This window comes from Phalacrocorax carbo, chromosome 15 (genome assembly GCF_963921805.1).
Source record: "Phalacrocorax carbo chromosome 15, bPhaCar2.1, whole genome shotgun sequence".
NCBI lineage: Eukaryota > Metazoa > Chordata > Aves > Suliformes > Phalacrocoracidae > Phalacrocorax > Phalacrocorax carbo.
In genome coordinates, this window is record NC_087527.1 from 16,930,530 (window position 1) to 16,945,575 (window position 15,046).

The 15,046-nt window shown below is 46.5% G+C and overlaps 1 protein-coding gene across 3 annotated transcripts in view; it reads right to left on the reverse strand.

Moving 5' to 3' along the window:
* Nucleotides 1-11,748: 11,748 nt before the first annotated feature.
* PI4KA (phosphatidylinositol 4-kinase alpha) overlaps nt 11,749-15,046 on the reverse strand; it is a 65,261-nt gene continuing 61,963 nt past the window's right edge. For all 3 annotated transcript variants that reach the window (XM_064466603.1, XM_064466602.1, XM_064466601.1), the window contains exons 54-55: nt 14,383-14,466; nt 11,749-12,460 (exon numbers count right to left, since the gene is read on the reverse strand). In XM_064466603.1, coding sequence (XP_064322673.1) covers nt 12,409-12,460; nt 14,383-14,466 — 136 coding nt within the window. In that variant the 3' untranslated portion in view covers nt 11,749-12,408. The remainder of the gene's footprint in view (nt 12,461-14,382; nt 14,467-15,046) is intronic.

Genomic DNA, 15,046 nt, shown 5'->3' on the forward strand with positions numbered 1-15,046 from the left:
GGTGGGGGCACTAAGAGATACAGGAGTTATTCCTTTCCCCATCCATACCTGGCACATGTCAGTGGAGGAAGAAAGGTTAAGGGTTAGAAGGAACACCTGCAGAATAGTCTCAACATTCACAGAGACCAATGCCCTTAATTCTGGAGCAGTCAGAGCTGCACAGAGCCCTGGAGGGTGCTTGTGGCAGCTCCACTCAGCTCCCTCACACATCTGCTCCAGAGGTACTTTGCAGGCAAAGGAAAAAAGATGTGCCTGTGGTATATTGGCCCTTTGGAACAAGAGGAGCTCACACAGGACTTCAGGAAAACCATTAAGAGCAGCACAAGTTTAGACAGCATAGTGCTGAGTGCTGGATATACCTGTATCTTGTTTTAGGGTACAGCAAGAAATCTCTGCAGTAAAACACACTGCTTGGAAAGTAGTACTTTAAGCAATAAAGGCTTTCAATGCAAAAATTTTTGCAATGAATTTTGGAAGGCCTATCAGGGATGAAAGTTACCTGATGCTCTGCCAGGAGAAGCATCACATGGGACTGACTGAGCTCAGTGGCACCTGAACGCCACTCCTGCTGTTCCAGACTTGGCCAGGAACAAGCCAATACAGACAACACATCCATATGACAACTGACATTCTAGGTTACGAGTACCCATTTGTTTTACTTCTATTATCTACCCATATCTGTTGCCTCCCCTGATCTATCCTGGTGCCAGTTTTACACAACACTTGCGGCAGAGTATGTTGCGCTGAATTATCACAGTGTAAAAAGGAAGGACCTTGCCTCTTATTTCTCCTGCCTAGAGTCTTGCCCCTCCCACCAAACAATGCCTAATCCTGTGAAGGTCCATAAGAATGAAGCGTCTAAACTGTGAATAAAAATACACAATGTCTCATTAAAACCAGCGACAGTGTTGCAGCCTTGCAAGGTAACAAGTGTACCTCTATTTCAAAAAGACCCTCAGGGTTTTCTGAGAGCTACAGACTAAAATGCTGTATGCTGGTAAATTCATTTAGATGTTAATTAAAAATAGGAATAGTGATACTGCTGTTCCATGATAGGCTACGAACAGGGTTTTTGTAAAACTAATCCTTTAGAATTCTCTGGCTGCATCAGTGAATATAGCAAAAGACATACTATTGTCAAGCACCAGAAATATAAATTCCAGCCTTACATAAAAGCTGACTTCCATAAAACCATATTCCAACCAGAGCAAACCTTCGGGATGATTCAAGGTACTACAAAAACAAACAATAAACCAAAACAATTGTAGTGGGGTTTTCTGTGATGCTTAACCTTGCAATAGTAATGAAGCTTTTATGAATGTTATTTTGACAAGAGTACAGCAAATTAGCATCAGATGGGCATATTAATACAGCTTATTTGTTTTAGCTAGCCATCTGAGCATCCTATGAAAATATCAATGTATGAAGTAATAACTTGGGAAATTCCCATGTACTACAAATTTGCCAAAATAAAATCCAAGTCTCCAAGCACTATGGGGAGTCACAGCGTTACCAAAAAGACCTCCCTCAAACTGCTGGGATCCCTCTAGGCCACGACTAGTGCGGGACACAGGGACAACAGGCGTTTGGGGTAGCTTACACACAATGTGCTCATTAGGTGAATGCCCTTACTCTGTGCTGACTCCTTGCAACAAGATATTTAACCAGTTTGCATGCGAGGGTTGTCACTGAGGTGGTAGTGGAAAGACAAGAATTTCAAAGGAGGTGTCAGAGCATTGTACAAACATCTCTTAGATTATCAATTCCCTGAATCTATCCTTGGAGCCACATAATTACAGGAGAGTTGCCAAACTTTGGTATGCAGAGATACCCTTTGCAAGAGGAGAAGACATGCAAGTTGGTTTATTAACATGCTTCATGTGAACATCCTCCAAGTCTCATTAAAAGGGATAAAAAAAAAAGCAATGGAAAGATGACTTGAGTAGGCCTACATACACAGTAATTACAGGACTAGAAAGCTTTTCCAGGCTAGGGAATAACTAAGCATTTCTTCTGCACAAAAAATAAAAAAAAAAAGAGAGCAAGAAGTTGCAAGCAAGAGCCACCACTCAATGTCCAGTTGCAGAGTTGTACCTGCTAGACCCTGTGCAATTTAAAGAGAGCCCAGAAAGACACTCCAGGAGAAACAGATACCTTCTGGTGGCAGGTAACAAGTCAGTCAGTTGATCAGAGAGCAGAGTCCTCCTGGAGACAAGGCTGCCCCTGTAGCAGCTGAGCCACCATTACGCTATGGCGAGCTGCTAAGCTAGGTGTGGCCGCAGCCTGGCAAGGTGCACTTGCTGACTCCCTGTCAAGTGTTTAGTTACCTACCACCCACAGTGACAACGGACTAAAAGGGAAGCGGGGCTACCGCTGACCATATCTGCAAACTGCTTTTGGGTTTGTGCCTGGACCCACCTCGGGTGAGCAACGAAGTCACGTGAAACCTTCTTACAGCAGTTCACAGCAGGGTCGTGCAAACCCCTTCTGGTTTTGGCTCAGGCAGGCTCATATTCTCTGAACCTCGGTCTGAGATTTTGTTTCAAACACACGCAGGCTCTCCAAGCATAACCACAGCCAAGATCAGCCTGGTTGCAAGTCAAACGTTCAGATGGTTTCCACCCCAAATTGTAAATCCCACCCTGTCACCTGGAACTGAGCCCACTCTGCTCAAACCTCAGCCTGCATTTGGGGGAAACTTGACCCCCGGTTCACTGAAAGGTTTGCAGATCCAGCCGGTCTTCTGGGTTTGCAACAAACCCTCCAAAACAGGCAAAATGCCCCTGGTTTTAGGGTTCACCTGGACCTTGTTGTCAGAGTCATGGTGTCATCTAGTGGTGGCAGCTTGTATGGGCATACACATGGTACCCACCTCCACGTCCCAAACATCCCCTCAGAACACAGTGCAATTGCAGGTCCAGGGAATAACTCTCCCAAAGTGCATCAGCATTTTGAGAGGCAGAACAGCCTCACCATTTCAGCAAAAGCCATCTGCACTGAGGAGTGCTTTTTGCAAAGGCTCCCTAATCAAGTGAAGGGCAAGCATTGCTTTTCCTACCACTTCAAACAATTAGTAGATACAATCTCCTGGGAAAAGAGCAAACCACAGAAACTGAGGGACAGCGATCAGCAGCAGGCTCATTTGTAAAAGTTTTAAATTTGAGAGTCATTCTCAGCATAAAATTTGCACCTGCTGAAATGTCACTTTTACCTATACTGTTACCAATATTGCTCAAACCACCTAGTAACGGATACCAGAGGAAGAAGGACTCAAATCTCAATTTGTACTTTGAAGAGCTCCCTTGCACAGGCACGCAGACGTCTCACTTCTCAAAAAGTAGCAGCTGATTTTGGGTTTCCAATTTACATCCTGTTGGGTTCAAGTTCCCCAAGAATTGAGCAGCCAAAGCAGCTCCCAAATTCAGAGCACATCTTTGCAAGAAATCAGGCTCCCTACGTCTCACTTCAGGCATTTCTAAAGGAATTTGGCTCACCATATATCCCATGTGACAGCGTTATAGCAACATGAATTCCTGCTCCTTGGTGAAGCTGGGAGCTGGTGTACCTGATCTTAAGCCTGCCTCGGTTTTAAGGAATCTTCCGTGAGATTTAAGCTGGAGTTTTACCCTTCAGCTGAGACAAAGCAGGAACACAAACATAATTCATTTTCCAGGCTCAGCTGATGGGCAAGAACTCAGTTACCACAGCCTGCCCATAGCCTCAGGCACTGCACTGAGTCACTTGTCCCACATGGTGATAAGAGCTACATCTCAGAGGAAAGAAACTCTCTTCAACTTGGAAGAAGGATCACAGCGTCAGCAGAGAGGCAGGGAAAAAACCTAATTTCAGCACTGTCCTGGAAACCAACTGGGTTTTCAGGTTCCTGAGGCCTTTCTGAGGTTTCACCACAGATCCAGCTCAGGTGTTTCCTTGCCTTCTTACCTAGAGCTTAATCCCTCCCTCTGATCCAGTCATCCTGTCTGCAAGATAATGAGCTTGAAATTACCATGTATTTGTTTGCCACTCCGTTTGAGCTCTGATCTTTGACACAACAACAGCTGTAGCTGGACTTGCTTCTTTCTGTATTGTCTGGGGTTGCAGCCTAAAGGCCAGGCTATTGATGCTGAAAACATTGAAATTCAAATCCCAGTTTACACGTAGGGTAAGGGAGAAAGCACTTCTCAGAGCCCAGGTTTCTGCTGGGATCCATCCCTAGACAGTGCTTTTTAAGCCTGGTAACAGCACAGACCAGGGCTATCTTCATGGCAGAGGATTCCAAACACCTGATCCCACTTTTGTCACAGATAGAACGGGGAAGACTGCCCTCTAAATGACCACAGGAATTATTCATGATCAATGAGCTCTTTATAGCTGCACCGATTGCAAGTGTTTTCTTCTCTTGGACCTGTTTTCTTCCCCCACCCTACCACCTGTGTGCTGCTTATCCTGAGAAGCTTAAAGACTTCACAGTGCCACCTACCCACTTTGTCTACTGAGAAGGAGAAGCCCAAGGCAAGTTGCTCGAAGGTAAGAGAGAATGTTGAACTACTGTTACGTGGGGAGGTTTTTATTTTTTAGTAAGTACTCATGAACCTTAAAATAATGGACAACTTACATCAGAGCCTGCATATGGAGTACCTCTCACTCCAAAGCACTTTCCAAAAATGTACGTGTGCAGAACCACAGAAATATAGTCAGCTCTGGAGCTGAACAGAGCTGCTGCTCATCCAACACAGTGCGATAATAGCAAGGAGAAGTACTGAACTGTCCACAACACACCTCTGTTTTTTTGGTAAATGCACTGTGGATTTCTGCACGGTTGCTATACCAGAAGAGACCCATACATTCAAAGGCTTCACCTGAGACAACAGTGCAGAGTCAGCAAAACACGTTTCCTTTATGTCCCTTGGAAGGTCAAAAACCTCCCCAGCAGAATATGCCGTAATACAAACTGTCAGGCTCTTGAGCAATTTCATATCTGATATTCAGGTACTCGCTAGCTCTACCGCTCAGGGCCTGCCGTGACAGATATGCCACAACTAAAGGTCACGGCAAGTTTTCCCCTGCCAGACTTGCTCGCCTCACAGGAAAGGCAGATTGTTTCTCCTCAATTGCTCGGCCCGTGTGTCCCAGGCACCATGGCTTGTTTCGGAGTGCCCTCTGCCGCCCAGCCCACAGAGCTGCGAGGCTGCAGTTAACGGGGCCGAGAAAACGAGCAGCATCTCGGTTAAGGACAGACAGCACTCAGCACTGTGTAGCCTCGCATTCAGCTCAGAGCCCCGTGCTAGGGCTGACACCCGAGCTCAGGGTCTGGCTCTAATTACCAGAGCGCTAAAGGCAACAGGTTTGGACAGCACTGCCACCGACAATGGATTTTCAGGTCTGTTTTCTGGGGCAACTGTAACCTCAGCTCACCTCGCACACCTCACAAAGCTCTTGCCCAGTTCCTCTTGCCTGGGATGCAGGGCAGAAAACGCAGCAGATGCCCCCTGCGCTGGTGCTGCTGGGATCCCCCCTCTGTAGCCATGGGGGCCAGTTTTACCCTTCTTCCATGCAGCCCAAGGCACATGAGTGAAGGGTAACTCCTGTCTCCAAAGGACGTAGGAAAGCTGACTTTCATCCTGCCCTAGCCCAAGATGTGGAGCCAGGAATCCCTTTGGGGGTCAGGGGGCCTCTGAAAACTGCACAGAAACAGTCTATCTAGGTGGTAAGATACCAGATATTCTAGAAGGTTCTCCTAACTTAAAACCTCTAATATTTGGCAAAATTGTTTAGCCAGTCAGTTATCCTCACAGCTCCAATAATCCTCACTCTACCCTTACTGTTTCTGTTCAAGCTGGTGCAGGCAGCCAGGCCTGACACTAAGATTCAAGTTTCTGACTCTCAGTGCCCAAACAATGTATTTCTGCAATTCGTTACTTACCTAGGTTAGTAAAGTTCTTTCAAGCACAACACCCGTAAGTAGCTTTATTAGGTCACTCACTCCTGCGCAATCAGCTACCACCCAGGCACAGCACTGTCCTGCACAAGAAATAGCTCTGCAATACATACAGGATTCTCTGCATGATGAACTTGGGTACTGCAAAGCTACTAGGTCTGCGCTCCAAAGAGTAACGTGAAATTCTCAGCAAGGAAACTGTTTGCGTGTGTGCATCTGAAGATGCGTGCATATAGCCTTCATCTGCATACTAACAGCAAGTATCTTAAAAAAGCTTAGATGCAGCAATCAAAATATAACTCATCAAGTCTTGCACTGGGGAAGAGTACTACATGATAGCAATAAATTATTTTCTCCCTTATCTTTTTGTTATCCAGAGGCCTTTTCTGCTCTGTGAGGCATCACACCTGTACCTCTACAAGGACAGAATTCCACAACTAGCCCCTTCTTATGTCAGGATCAAAGGTACCACCCCACACATTCACTCCTAATCCATACATGCAGCTGGGACTTGCCCTTAGATTTGCTACAATTCAAACATTTTTTCCTCTCCCACACCAAAGCAGAGTTTGTTTTGCCAGGCTTGTCGCTGTGAAGCTGAGAAAACTTGCTTAAGAACAGACCAAGACACATTCCTAGCTCTGTATCTGTCACCAGTGAGGGGGTTCTTATTCCCAAAGGTGGGGGGAGGAGCATCAGGGCATGTAACGTAGCATTTGTGTAGGCACTTACACCCACACTCCCAACAGTCACTCCCAACTCCCTTCCCCTTTTGGCTGCCAGGCTTCCCTTGGGAAGAGATACCTAAATGCAGTCAGGTAGGTAACTGCTGCCAGCGTTGTTTGCCTGCTTGATTACTGTGATTGCTTATCTATGTCACTGTGTCATCCTCCCTGTTCTGCTCTCCCCAGGCAGCAGAGCCACGGATAACGTTCATAAACCTTAACACAAGTGCTTTTGCAGTTTGTTGCTGCTACTGTAAGCACTGAGGCTAACCGTGGCCATGCTGACCCTGGGGAGGGGCGCGTTAGCATGATGACTCCCAGAAACACTATCACTGTAGGCAACTGACACTGCACCAGGAATAAACACAGAGGCATCACTTAGAACTACAAAGCTCTAGTAGTAGGGCTGCTGCAGTTGCAACTGCCAATCAGAAAAAGAGTCCTTTTGGGGAAGTCGTGCTATTTAATAAGCCAGCTGATGCCAGGACTGCACGTTATCAGAGCTCATCTGCTTTTGCCAGCTAAGTAGCTTAGCTAATAAGTACACTATGTCACCTTACAAACCTTGCTCCTTCAGGATTATAACTCCTGTGACCTCCCAAATGCAGAATCCTTACAAAAGCAGATGAGGCACAAAAACACTCAAACAAACCAACCCACCACTGACATGCTGTAGGTAACGGCCTGGGGTAGGCCTCCTTCGCACCAGGCCTGGGGACTGCAGCAGCACCTCCAAATGTTATTTCAAGATGCTTTCAGTAACAAGGTTCTGTCAGAAAACCTTTATCTAGAAATAATCCCCGTGCATGCCGTCTTTGAGTGTGCCACGTGCTGCCCAGCAGATTTTGGTCCTTGTTACATAGGACAAGCAAAAATGCCATGTCTTCACACCAAACACCACAGGCATAATACTTCCATAGGGACAAAATTATTAATCATGCTTTTAAACTGTATCTACATTCAGGACAAATTCTTTTGTTTACCGCTCTTTTTTTGACAGCATTCATGTGCAAGCGAGGGGAAAGGATGCATATATTTATGGTGAAAAGGAAAAAAAAAGGTCTAATCTAAACTGTTCTGTTGGCCACAATCCCTTTCCCCCTCTCCAGCATTTTCCCAAGAGGACTCCAGCTCCTCTTCCCACATTTGCTCATTTCATTGGCTCCTCCACCGAGTTCCCATTCTCTGCGGATACCAACCCGGATGCCACGCACCATGTGCCGGCTGCCCACAGGGGGTACCGGGCCCTGCGCACCAGCCAGAACATCACAGAGGCACGTTGTGCTGATGGAGGTGGATTGCTGCGCTTCAGTCTCTGCCACACATAATGGGATTAGCATTTGAATAGTGCTGATCAAGTTACCAGTGGCACTGAACCCTGGGTCCATCAGATGCAAATGAATCACTATAAATTTTGCTCCTTTCTTAAAGGCTCTTTATATGCATGGCCAACACAGAAAGAACTGCAGTGGGGACAGCCATGGAATTCTGTCTCTCACCATGACCTGGGATTTCTGAGAGTAGAGAAACCATGGGAACATCTTTGCTTAGATGATTTTTTTTTTAAAGAGCATTTTACCCCCCTTTTTGATGTCTCTCTTCTCCCTGGGCTGTGGAGATATCAGGACATATTCTGGCATAAGGTTCAGGGACAAAAACCTTCAGAATACCTTCCTGTAGCTCTTAATTTTATCTGTTCTTAGTTACCTGAGTGATTCTGAGAGTCCTGTCAGCCTCCTTGCAGAAAGGATGTATCCTCCCCTGGTGGGAGGATGAAGGTGAGGTAAGTCTACGCCATCTCCAACTGCATTGACTCAGTATCTCCGAAGTGCTTGCAAAATACTAGAGCATCTTAGTGTCGTCACTTCCTCAGCCTCCCTAGAAGAAGATACAGAATGCATCCCATTTAGGAAGAATCAGCTTTAGGGTACTGCCTTGCATGATCAAACGTAAACTACCTAATCCCCTCTGTAACTCAGCGATCGGGGAGCTTTCTCCCACCTCTGTGCTGCAGGCAGGAACCCTGAGGGGAGGGGAAGAAGGCACAGTCAACTTGCAAAAATTAAATCTGCAGGGAGTCAGCAGGTGAGCTTTGGCACACACCACCACCAGAAACCACAGCGAGAAAAGAAGTCACAAGAGCTCGTCTTTCTTACTAGCATGGAGTTTTAACACATTCACAACATTTCTGCAAGCTTCATAGCAGAAAAAAATGATAATGACTAAGATGACTGCATTTGAGATCTCCTGGAGTTTTTAAGAGCATACTACAAACCAACTCGCTTTTGTGATAACTCCAGCTGACCTCTACATGCAATTGGCTCCAGCTGCTTTCATTTCTCTGGACAAACTTGACAGAAGAACCTAAGATCATGTCAACTCTCCAGGCAGCCTGAAGTATGCAAAATAAATGAGCACTGTGAACAACACCCAAACTCATTCACTTTCTGATACAAAACCCTGGATGGCTTTAATTGCACTCTAGCAAGTTCTGTGCATCCTATGCCAGAACACACAGAAAGTGCTACTTGGGTTGAGATTGGCAGCTCGGAGTGACTTTCTGAAGGCCAGCATTAGCAGAGCTCCATTTATTATTATTCACCAGCTAATAGTCACTTCTAGCCCCAGGCTTTTGTTAGGAAGTTTACACCTATCAGTGTCCATTTATCCTATAGTCATTCAAGAGAGCAACTTCCATGCTATCTCCATTTACGCTAGCTCTTAACTGATCTTCTCATAACGCTGCTTGAGACACTCATTTGAGTTTTCATTTTATACAGTGCCTTTATTTTGGGGTGTAGGAAAGGAAGATACATGCACATAAGCATTAACTTGAATTAGCAAAATACTGGAAAGCCTCACCACCTCCCCTGAGAAGGCTTCACGTCTCATCGCTCCTCCTGCTCCCCATTACAGGAAAGGTGCAAATATCACATTTGTAGCATCAATCAGCTCCTTTTCCTAGGGAGCCCGAATAGGTACAACTAGCCACGGAGCACAAAAATCACTCCATGTCCCAGTGGCTTGTATAATAAAGCTGAACTAAATCAATAATTAAAGCAGCTCTTGCATACCTCTTCTCCCCAGTGAACCTCCAAACATTTTTAGAAAGCCAGTGGCACCTCCCCTTGTTGCTGATAAGGAGCTCAGAGCCCACCTTCCTGTGAGCCACCCACCGCACAGGCAACAGACATTGGCACAAGACCCATTTTAACACCTGTGGCAAAAACCCAAGCCATTTTTGAATGAAACAGGCAGGCTGCAGCCCTTCTGTACTGGGTAAGGGCCTGGCCATCCACCTCACAAGCAGAGCCAAGGCACGCTGACCTCGCTGCCTCCCTGAGCTGCAAGCGCAGCATCTCATCGTCCTGCCACCGCCTCAGCTGCCATCTCCAGCAGGGACCCCCTTGGCCAGCCCAGCTTTAGGCCAGCTGCCCCCTAAGCATCTCCAGCTGCAGGCACGCTGTGAGTTCCCTCGGCAAAGCAGAAGCTCACCCAGGGAGATTCAAGTACTGACTCAACAGTGCTCAAAAGAGCATGCTAGCAATGGGAAGAAGTGTGTGTGGCCACACCATCCGCCCTGCAGGGCAGGCGCCCCACTGTCCCCTCGCAGACAGACCTCCCAGCGCCCTGCAAGGCTCGGCCTCTGCTGCAGCCCAGCTCCTGCGTAGCCCCAACAGCCCGCGCCGGGCAGCCACGGCCCAGGGCCCTTCCCCTTGCAGCCACCGCCTCTCCCTGCCCACCCGCCCGCCGGGACCAGGCCCCCTCACAGCACAGCCCCGCCTCAGGGCCGAACCCACCTCATGGCGCAGCCCCGCCTCAGGGCCGGGCTACCCTCACGACACCTGCGCCCTCAGTATTGAGTCCGCCTGGGGGCTGAGCCCCCTCAGGGCTAGGCCCCCACTTTAGTGTGCCCCACCTCAGGGCTTGGCCCCCTCAGGGCACGGCTTCTCCTCAGGCCTGAGCCCCTGCTTTAGCGTGCCCTACCTCAGGGCTGGGCCCCTCCAGGCCTGGCTTCTCCTCAGGGCTGGGTCCCTGCTTTAATGCTGGGCCCCTCCAGGCATGGCTTCTCCTCAGGCTGAATCCACCTCGCAGCTGGGCCCCTCTGGGCATGGCTTCTCCTCAGGGCTGAGTCCCTCAGAGCCCAGCTTCTCCTGAGAGCTGGCCCCCTGCTTTAGTGCCGGGCCCCTCCGGCCATGGCTTCTCCTCAGGGCTGGGCCCCTGCTTTAGTGCTGGGCCCCTCCGGCCATGGCTTCTCCTCAGGGCTGGGCCCCTGCTTTAGTGCTGGGCCCCTCCGGCCATGGCTTCTCCTCAGGGCTGGGCCCCTGCTTTAGTGCTGGGCCCCTCCGGCCATGGCTTCTCCTCAGGGCTGGGTCCCTCTGGCCATGGCTTCTCCTCAGGGCTGAGTCCCTCAGAGCCCAGCTTCTCCTGAGAGCTGGCTCCCTGCTTTAGTGCTGGGCCCCTCCGGCCATGGCTTCTCCTCAGGGCTGGGCCCACCTCAGGACTGGGTCCCTCTGGGCACAGCTTCTCCTCAGGGCTGGGCCCGCTCAGGTGCTCCTGATGGCCTCATCAGCCACAGCTGTGGAGAGCCAGGTCAGCCCTGCCTGCTGCTCCCCACAAAAGGCACCATGCCCGGGGCACCGCAAGGGCCCTTTCCCTGGGCAACAGCCCCACTCCTGCCCAGAGCAGGCATGAGCTGGGCATCCTGGGGAAAATAACAAAAAACCCTAAACCAAAGCCTAAAACTGGGACCACCTGAATTTTCAGGAGCACATTCTAGAAGGACAAGGCTGTAGAAAGTATATGCATTTTTCAAAGACCTGTGTCCCAGCCCAAGAGGGGGCTACTTCGTAAGCAGCACAGGGGAAGCTTTACCTCAGTCCTACATTTCAGCTCTGTACGCAAATCCTGCGCAAAACATCTATGAATAAAAAAGTTTCATTTAAGATGGATGAGAAGCTGAAGAAGAAATCTGATTTCTCCAGTAGAAATAAAGGTCACAATATAATGAAGAGTACAGAAATGTACTGAATGATGTAATGTATAAACTAAACTCAGCACATGGCAAAAGATTTGTAACAGACACAAAGTCTAAGGTCTTTTATTACATTTTATAGATTAAATATATCTTCAGTAGAGCCTCTTTTAAAACACACAAAAGGAAAAAATACATTCTTCATGTACATATGAAATACTGACCACATAGCAGGGACCATGTACAGTGCAAATATGAACAGAACTACACAGACATCACCACCTTGGATGATTATCAGGCTTTTTCTACAGTAAAATTAGAATAAGTCAACGTTTCTGCTTCCAAAGGAAAATCCATACACTTCCTTTCCATGGCATTTTGTGGGATGGTGCAGGAAAGCATTGTGGGTTTTTTGGGGGTGGGTTTTTTTACTTTTTAAAGGTATTATAAAATCCTTGCATTGCATGAAAAATTTATCAAACTCCACAAGCTTGACCTTCACACATTCATAATCGTAGTACAATTCTTATTGTGATTGCAGCCCAACTCCAAAAATCCAGGGAAAAACAAATATATATAACCTGGTATAGAGAAAGGAATGAATCAGACTGATTGTTGCAATGTCCAGGAAAAATGTACCCACATGTACGCACACATACACAATATATGGAGGATAGCGAGGTGTGACTGAACATCTCCTATTTATTACAAGTTTGGAGCGAGGGCATGGGGCTGCATGTTTCACTTTGGCAGTGAATCTCTAGTGTCTCTCAGTATGGGATGTCATTCTGGTAGTACTGGATCATGTCATATGTTCTACTCCTAGAGAAGAAAAGCAAAGCCAGGTGTCAGTAAAAGTTTGTTTGTTTTTTTAAAAAAAAAACCCACCACTGCACCCACTCACACTGAAACAAAGTCAAGATCCCACAGAAACAAAACACAGGTGAAGGAAATTAGCTGCTAATCAAATCTAGCCCTACATGCTCTGAAGGCATTGTGAAGGCCCATTTACTGCCTGGGCAGTACAGCACAAAACATCCTGCTCTTGTTTAAACTAGGTAAAAAAAAAAAAAAAAAAAAAGCCCTTCCATGCTTCTCAGTGTGGCAACAGCAACAGTAGCTTGGATCCTGTGTGTCGATAAACCAGAAGCACCTCACATTGCACTGGCAGTTTGTTTTAGGAGAAGGAAATGCACAATGAACAAAGCAAGATCAGGGCTCTGTGGAGACAGGATTATGTGGAAATAAAAGTAAACTTAATTAAGGAGACTGCTAATAATGGAAATCAAAGTGCAGGGGAAATAACAGCATTAATAGCAGCATCTCTGATGAGTGACTGGACAAACAATGCTAAGCCGTCTCACAGATACCTCAGTTACCCATGGGCAGAGCGCGTTCAGGTCACACACTGACCATGGCACAGGTAGAGAAGCTCCAGCTTGTCAGAACAAAGCTGGCTCTGGGCATTCACACAGCGGTGTGACTGCCTTCGTAACACCCAAGGTTAATCTAAGATTCTGAGCAGATGCACCAGCAAGCACTAGAAAATCCAATTCAGTTCTAACAGGGCTGTATCTGAGCCAGTAAGCCTTACTAGTCTCAAGCTGACCCCATATGGAACTACACAAGAGTTTGTATTAGACTCTCCAACATATCCCACAAAGTCTCTGTTATCTGGGATAATAATAAATTATGCACTTAAGATGTGTAAGTATTAAATTTATTATATTTAAAGTATTAAATGTATTAAAATTACATTTTACATGCAATTTCCTTTCAAAAATTTTGCACAAGATACCAAACTATTTGTATACTTGCAGAGGAAAAAATCTACAGTTAATTGGCTAGCTGGTGATTAAGCTAATTTTTAAATTCCTAAGAGCTGATTATTGCATTCCGCATACTGAACAGTACATAGCAAATGAATGTGGCCCAGCTACAAAGACATTAAGAAACCGCACTGCCAGTGTTGTCTACCTGAGGCCTTTTCCCTAGACAACATTATACAGTAACATGGTCTAGCAAAATGATTAATATGTTAATGTAATATCAATTCATGAAGAAAAAATTAGTAGAAAGATTAGAACTCATTTCTAGAGAAGAGTCAAATACACTTTTGCACAGAACAGCAGCTTTGAATTTCAGGGTATTCAGGCAACTTAATGCCTACAAGCAAGTATAAAAAAGATTTTGAAAAGTCACTGTAGGCCTGTTTCAGCTTCATTCTTACTCAGACCAATGGACCATGCATATTGTTTTTAAGAAACCTTCTTCTTACATAATAAAAGGGAACAAGCTTCAAGATCAGTCTCTTCATTCTGACCAGAAGGCACGCTGTTCCTGTTGCCATTCAATACCATTCTTTACTGCTTATCCCTTTACTCATGGAGGTGACCCTACCCTACTACAGAGGGGATACCACAATTTGGCATATAACCCTACTAGTACAGCTGGCCGTGCCAAATGCTTAACTTTGGGCTAAAGATTCACTCTGACAGAAAATGTTCTATTCTTTAGACTAGCTGGCCTTGCTATTTGACCAGCCTGAACTTAAGCCTTCCTTCCCAGCATAAAAGGGAAGAGATGTAGCATGTTCAGAAGCAAAGCTGCTTTCCTGCGTTATCTAAATATCAACAACTCAAAAATGTTTAGTGCCCAACTGATAAAACTCTAGTTTTTAGCTCTGCTTAGAGCTTGATGACCTTCCTTTAGCCATAGGGAAAAGACATGCATAGATGCCAAACCTGTTGCTGAGGAAACAGTTCTGGATGATCTTGATGATGAAAGTTGCAGCCTCCCGTTCAGTCATGTTGGGGCTGAACCTGTGTCTTTATGCAGAAAATCACAAAAAGCAAGAGTAAAATTAGTAAGGTTTCCTTTGAGCACAATAGAAATGTGTCTTTGCACAAGCTCAGCCAGGCGTTGATTTCACTTGCTGTGAGTACCTACTTCTTGTGAGACTACCTCATACAAATTATGTAGTGTTTTAATAAGCACTTGCTGTTAGTCTTACAGTGGAGACAGAGGTCATGAACTTTTCATCAGTCTAGCGGTAACTTTAGGAACAGCAGATCCCTCTATCAAGGCAGCTGCTGCTTTTAAAATACCTTTGTACCTAGCGCTGCCCTTGAGCTCCAGCCCATCATACTTCACAAATCTGTGCTTGTCTGCAGGAAGGTGTAGGAAGTTATACGCAGGAAATGCGGAGCTAACTCTGCTCGCTCTGGAGCTAACTCTGGAGGCATAAGCCTGAAGGGCTGCTTAAAGTGTCACATTAGAATCCGTATTTGCCTGAGCTGCTGGATGTTACAACATAGTCCCATTCAGTGCTGCATTATCTGCAGAACAAGTTTTAAGATGCTGTTCTCTTCAGAGCCCAACACCATTTCAGAGGGCATCAGACTCTGC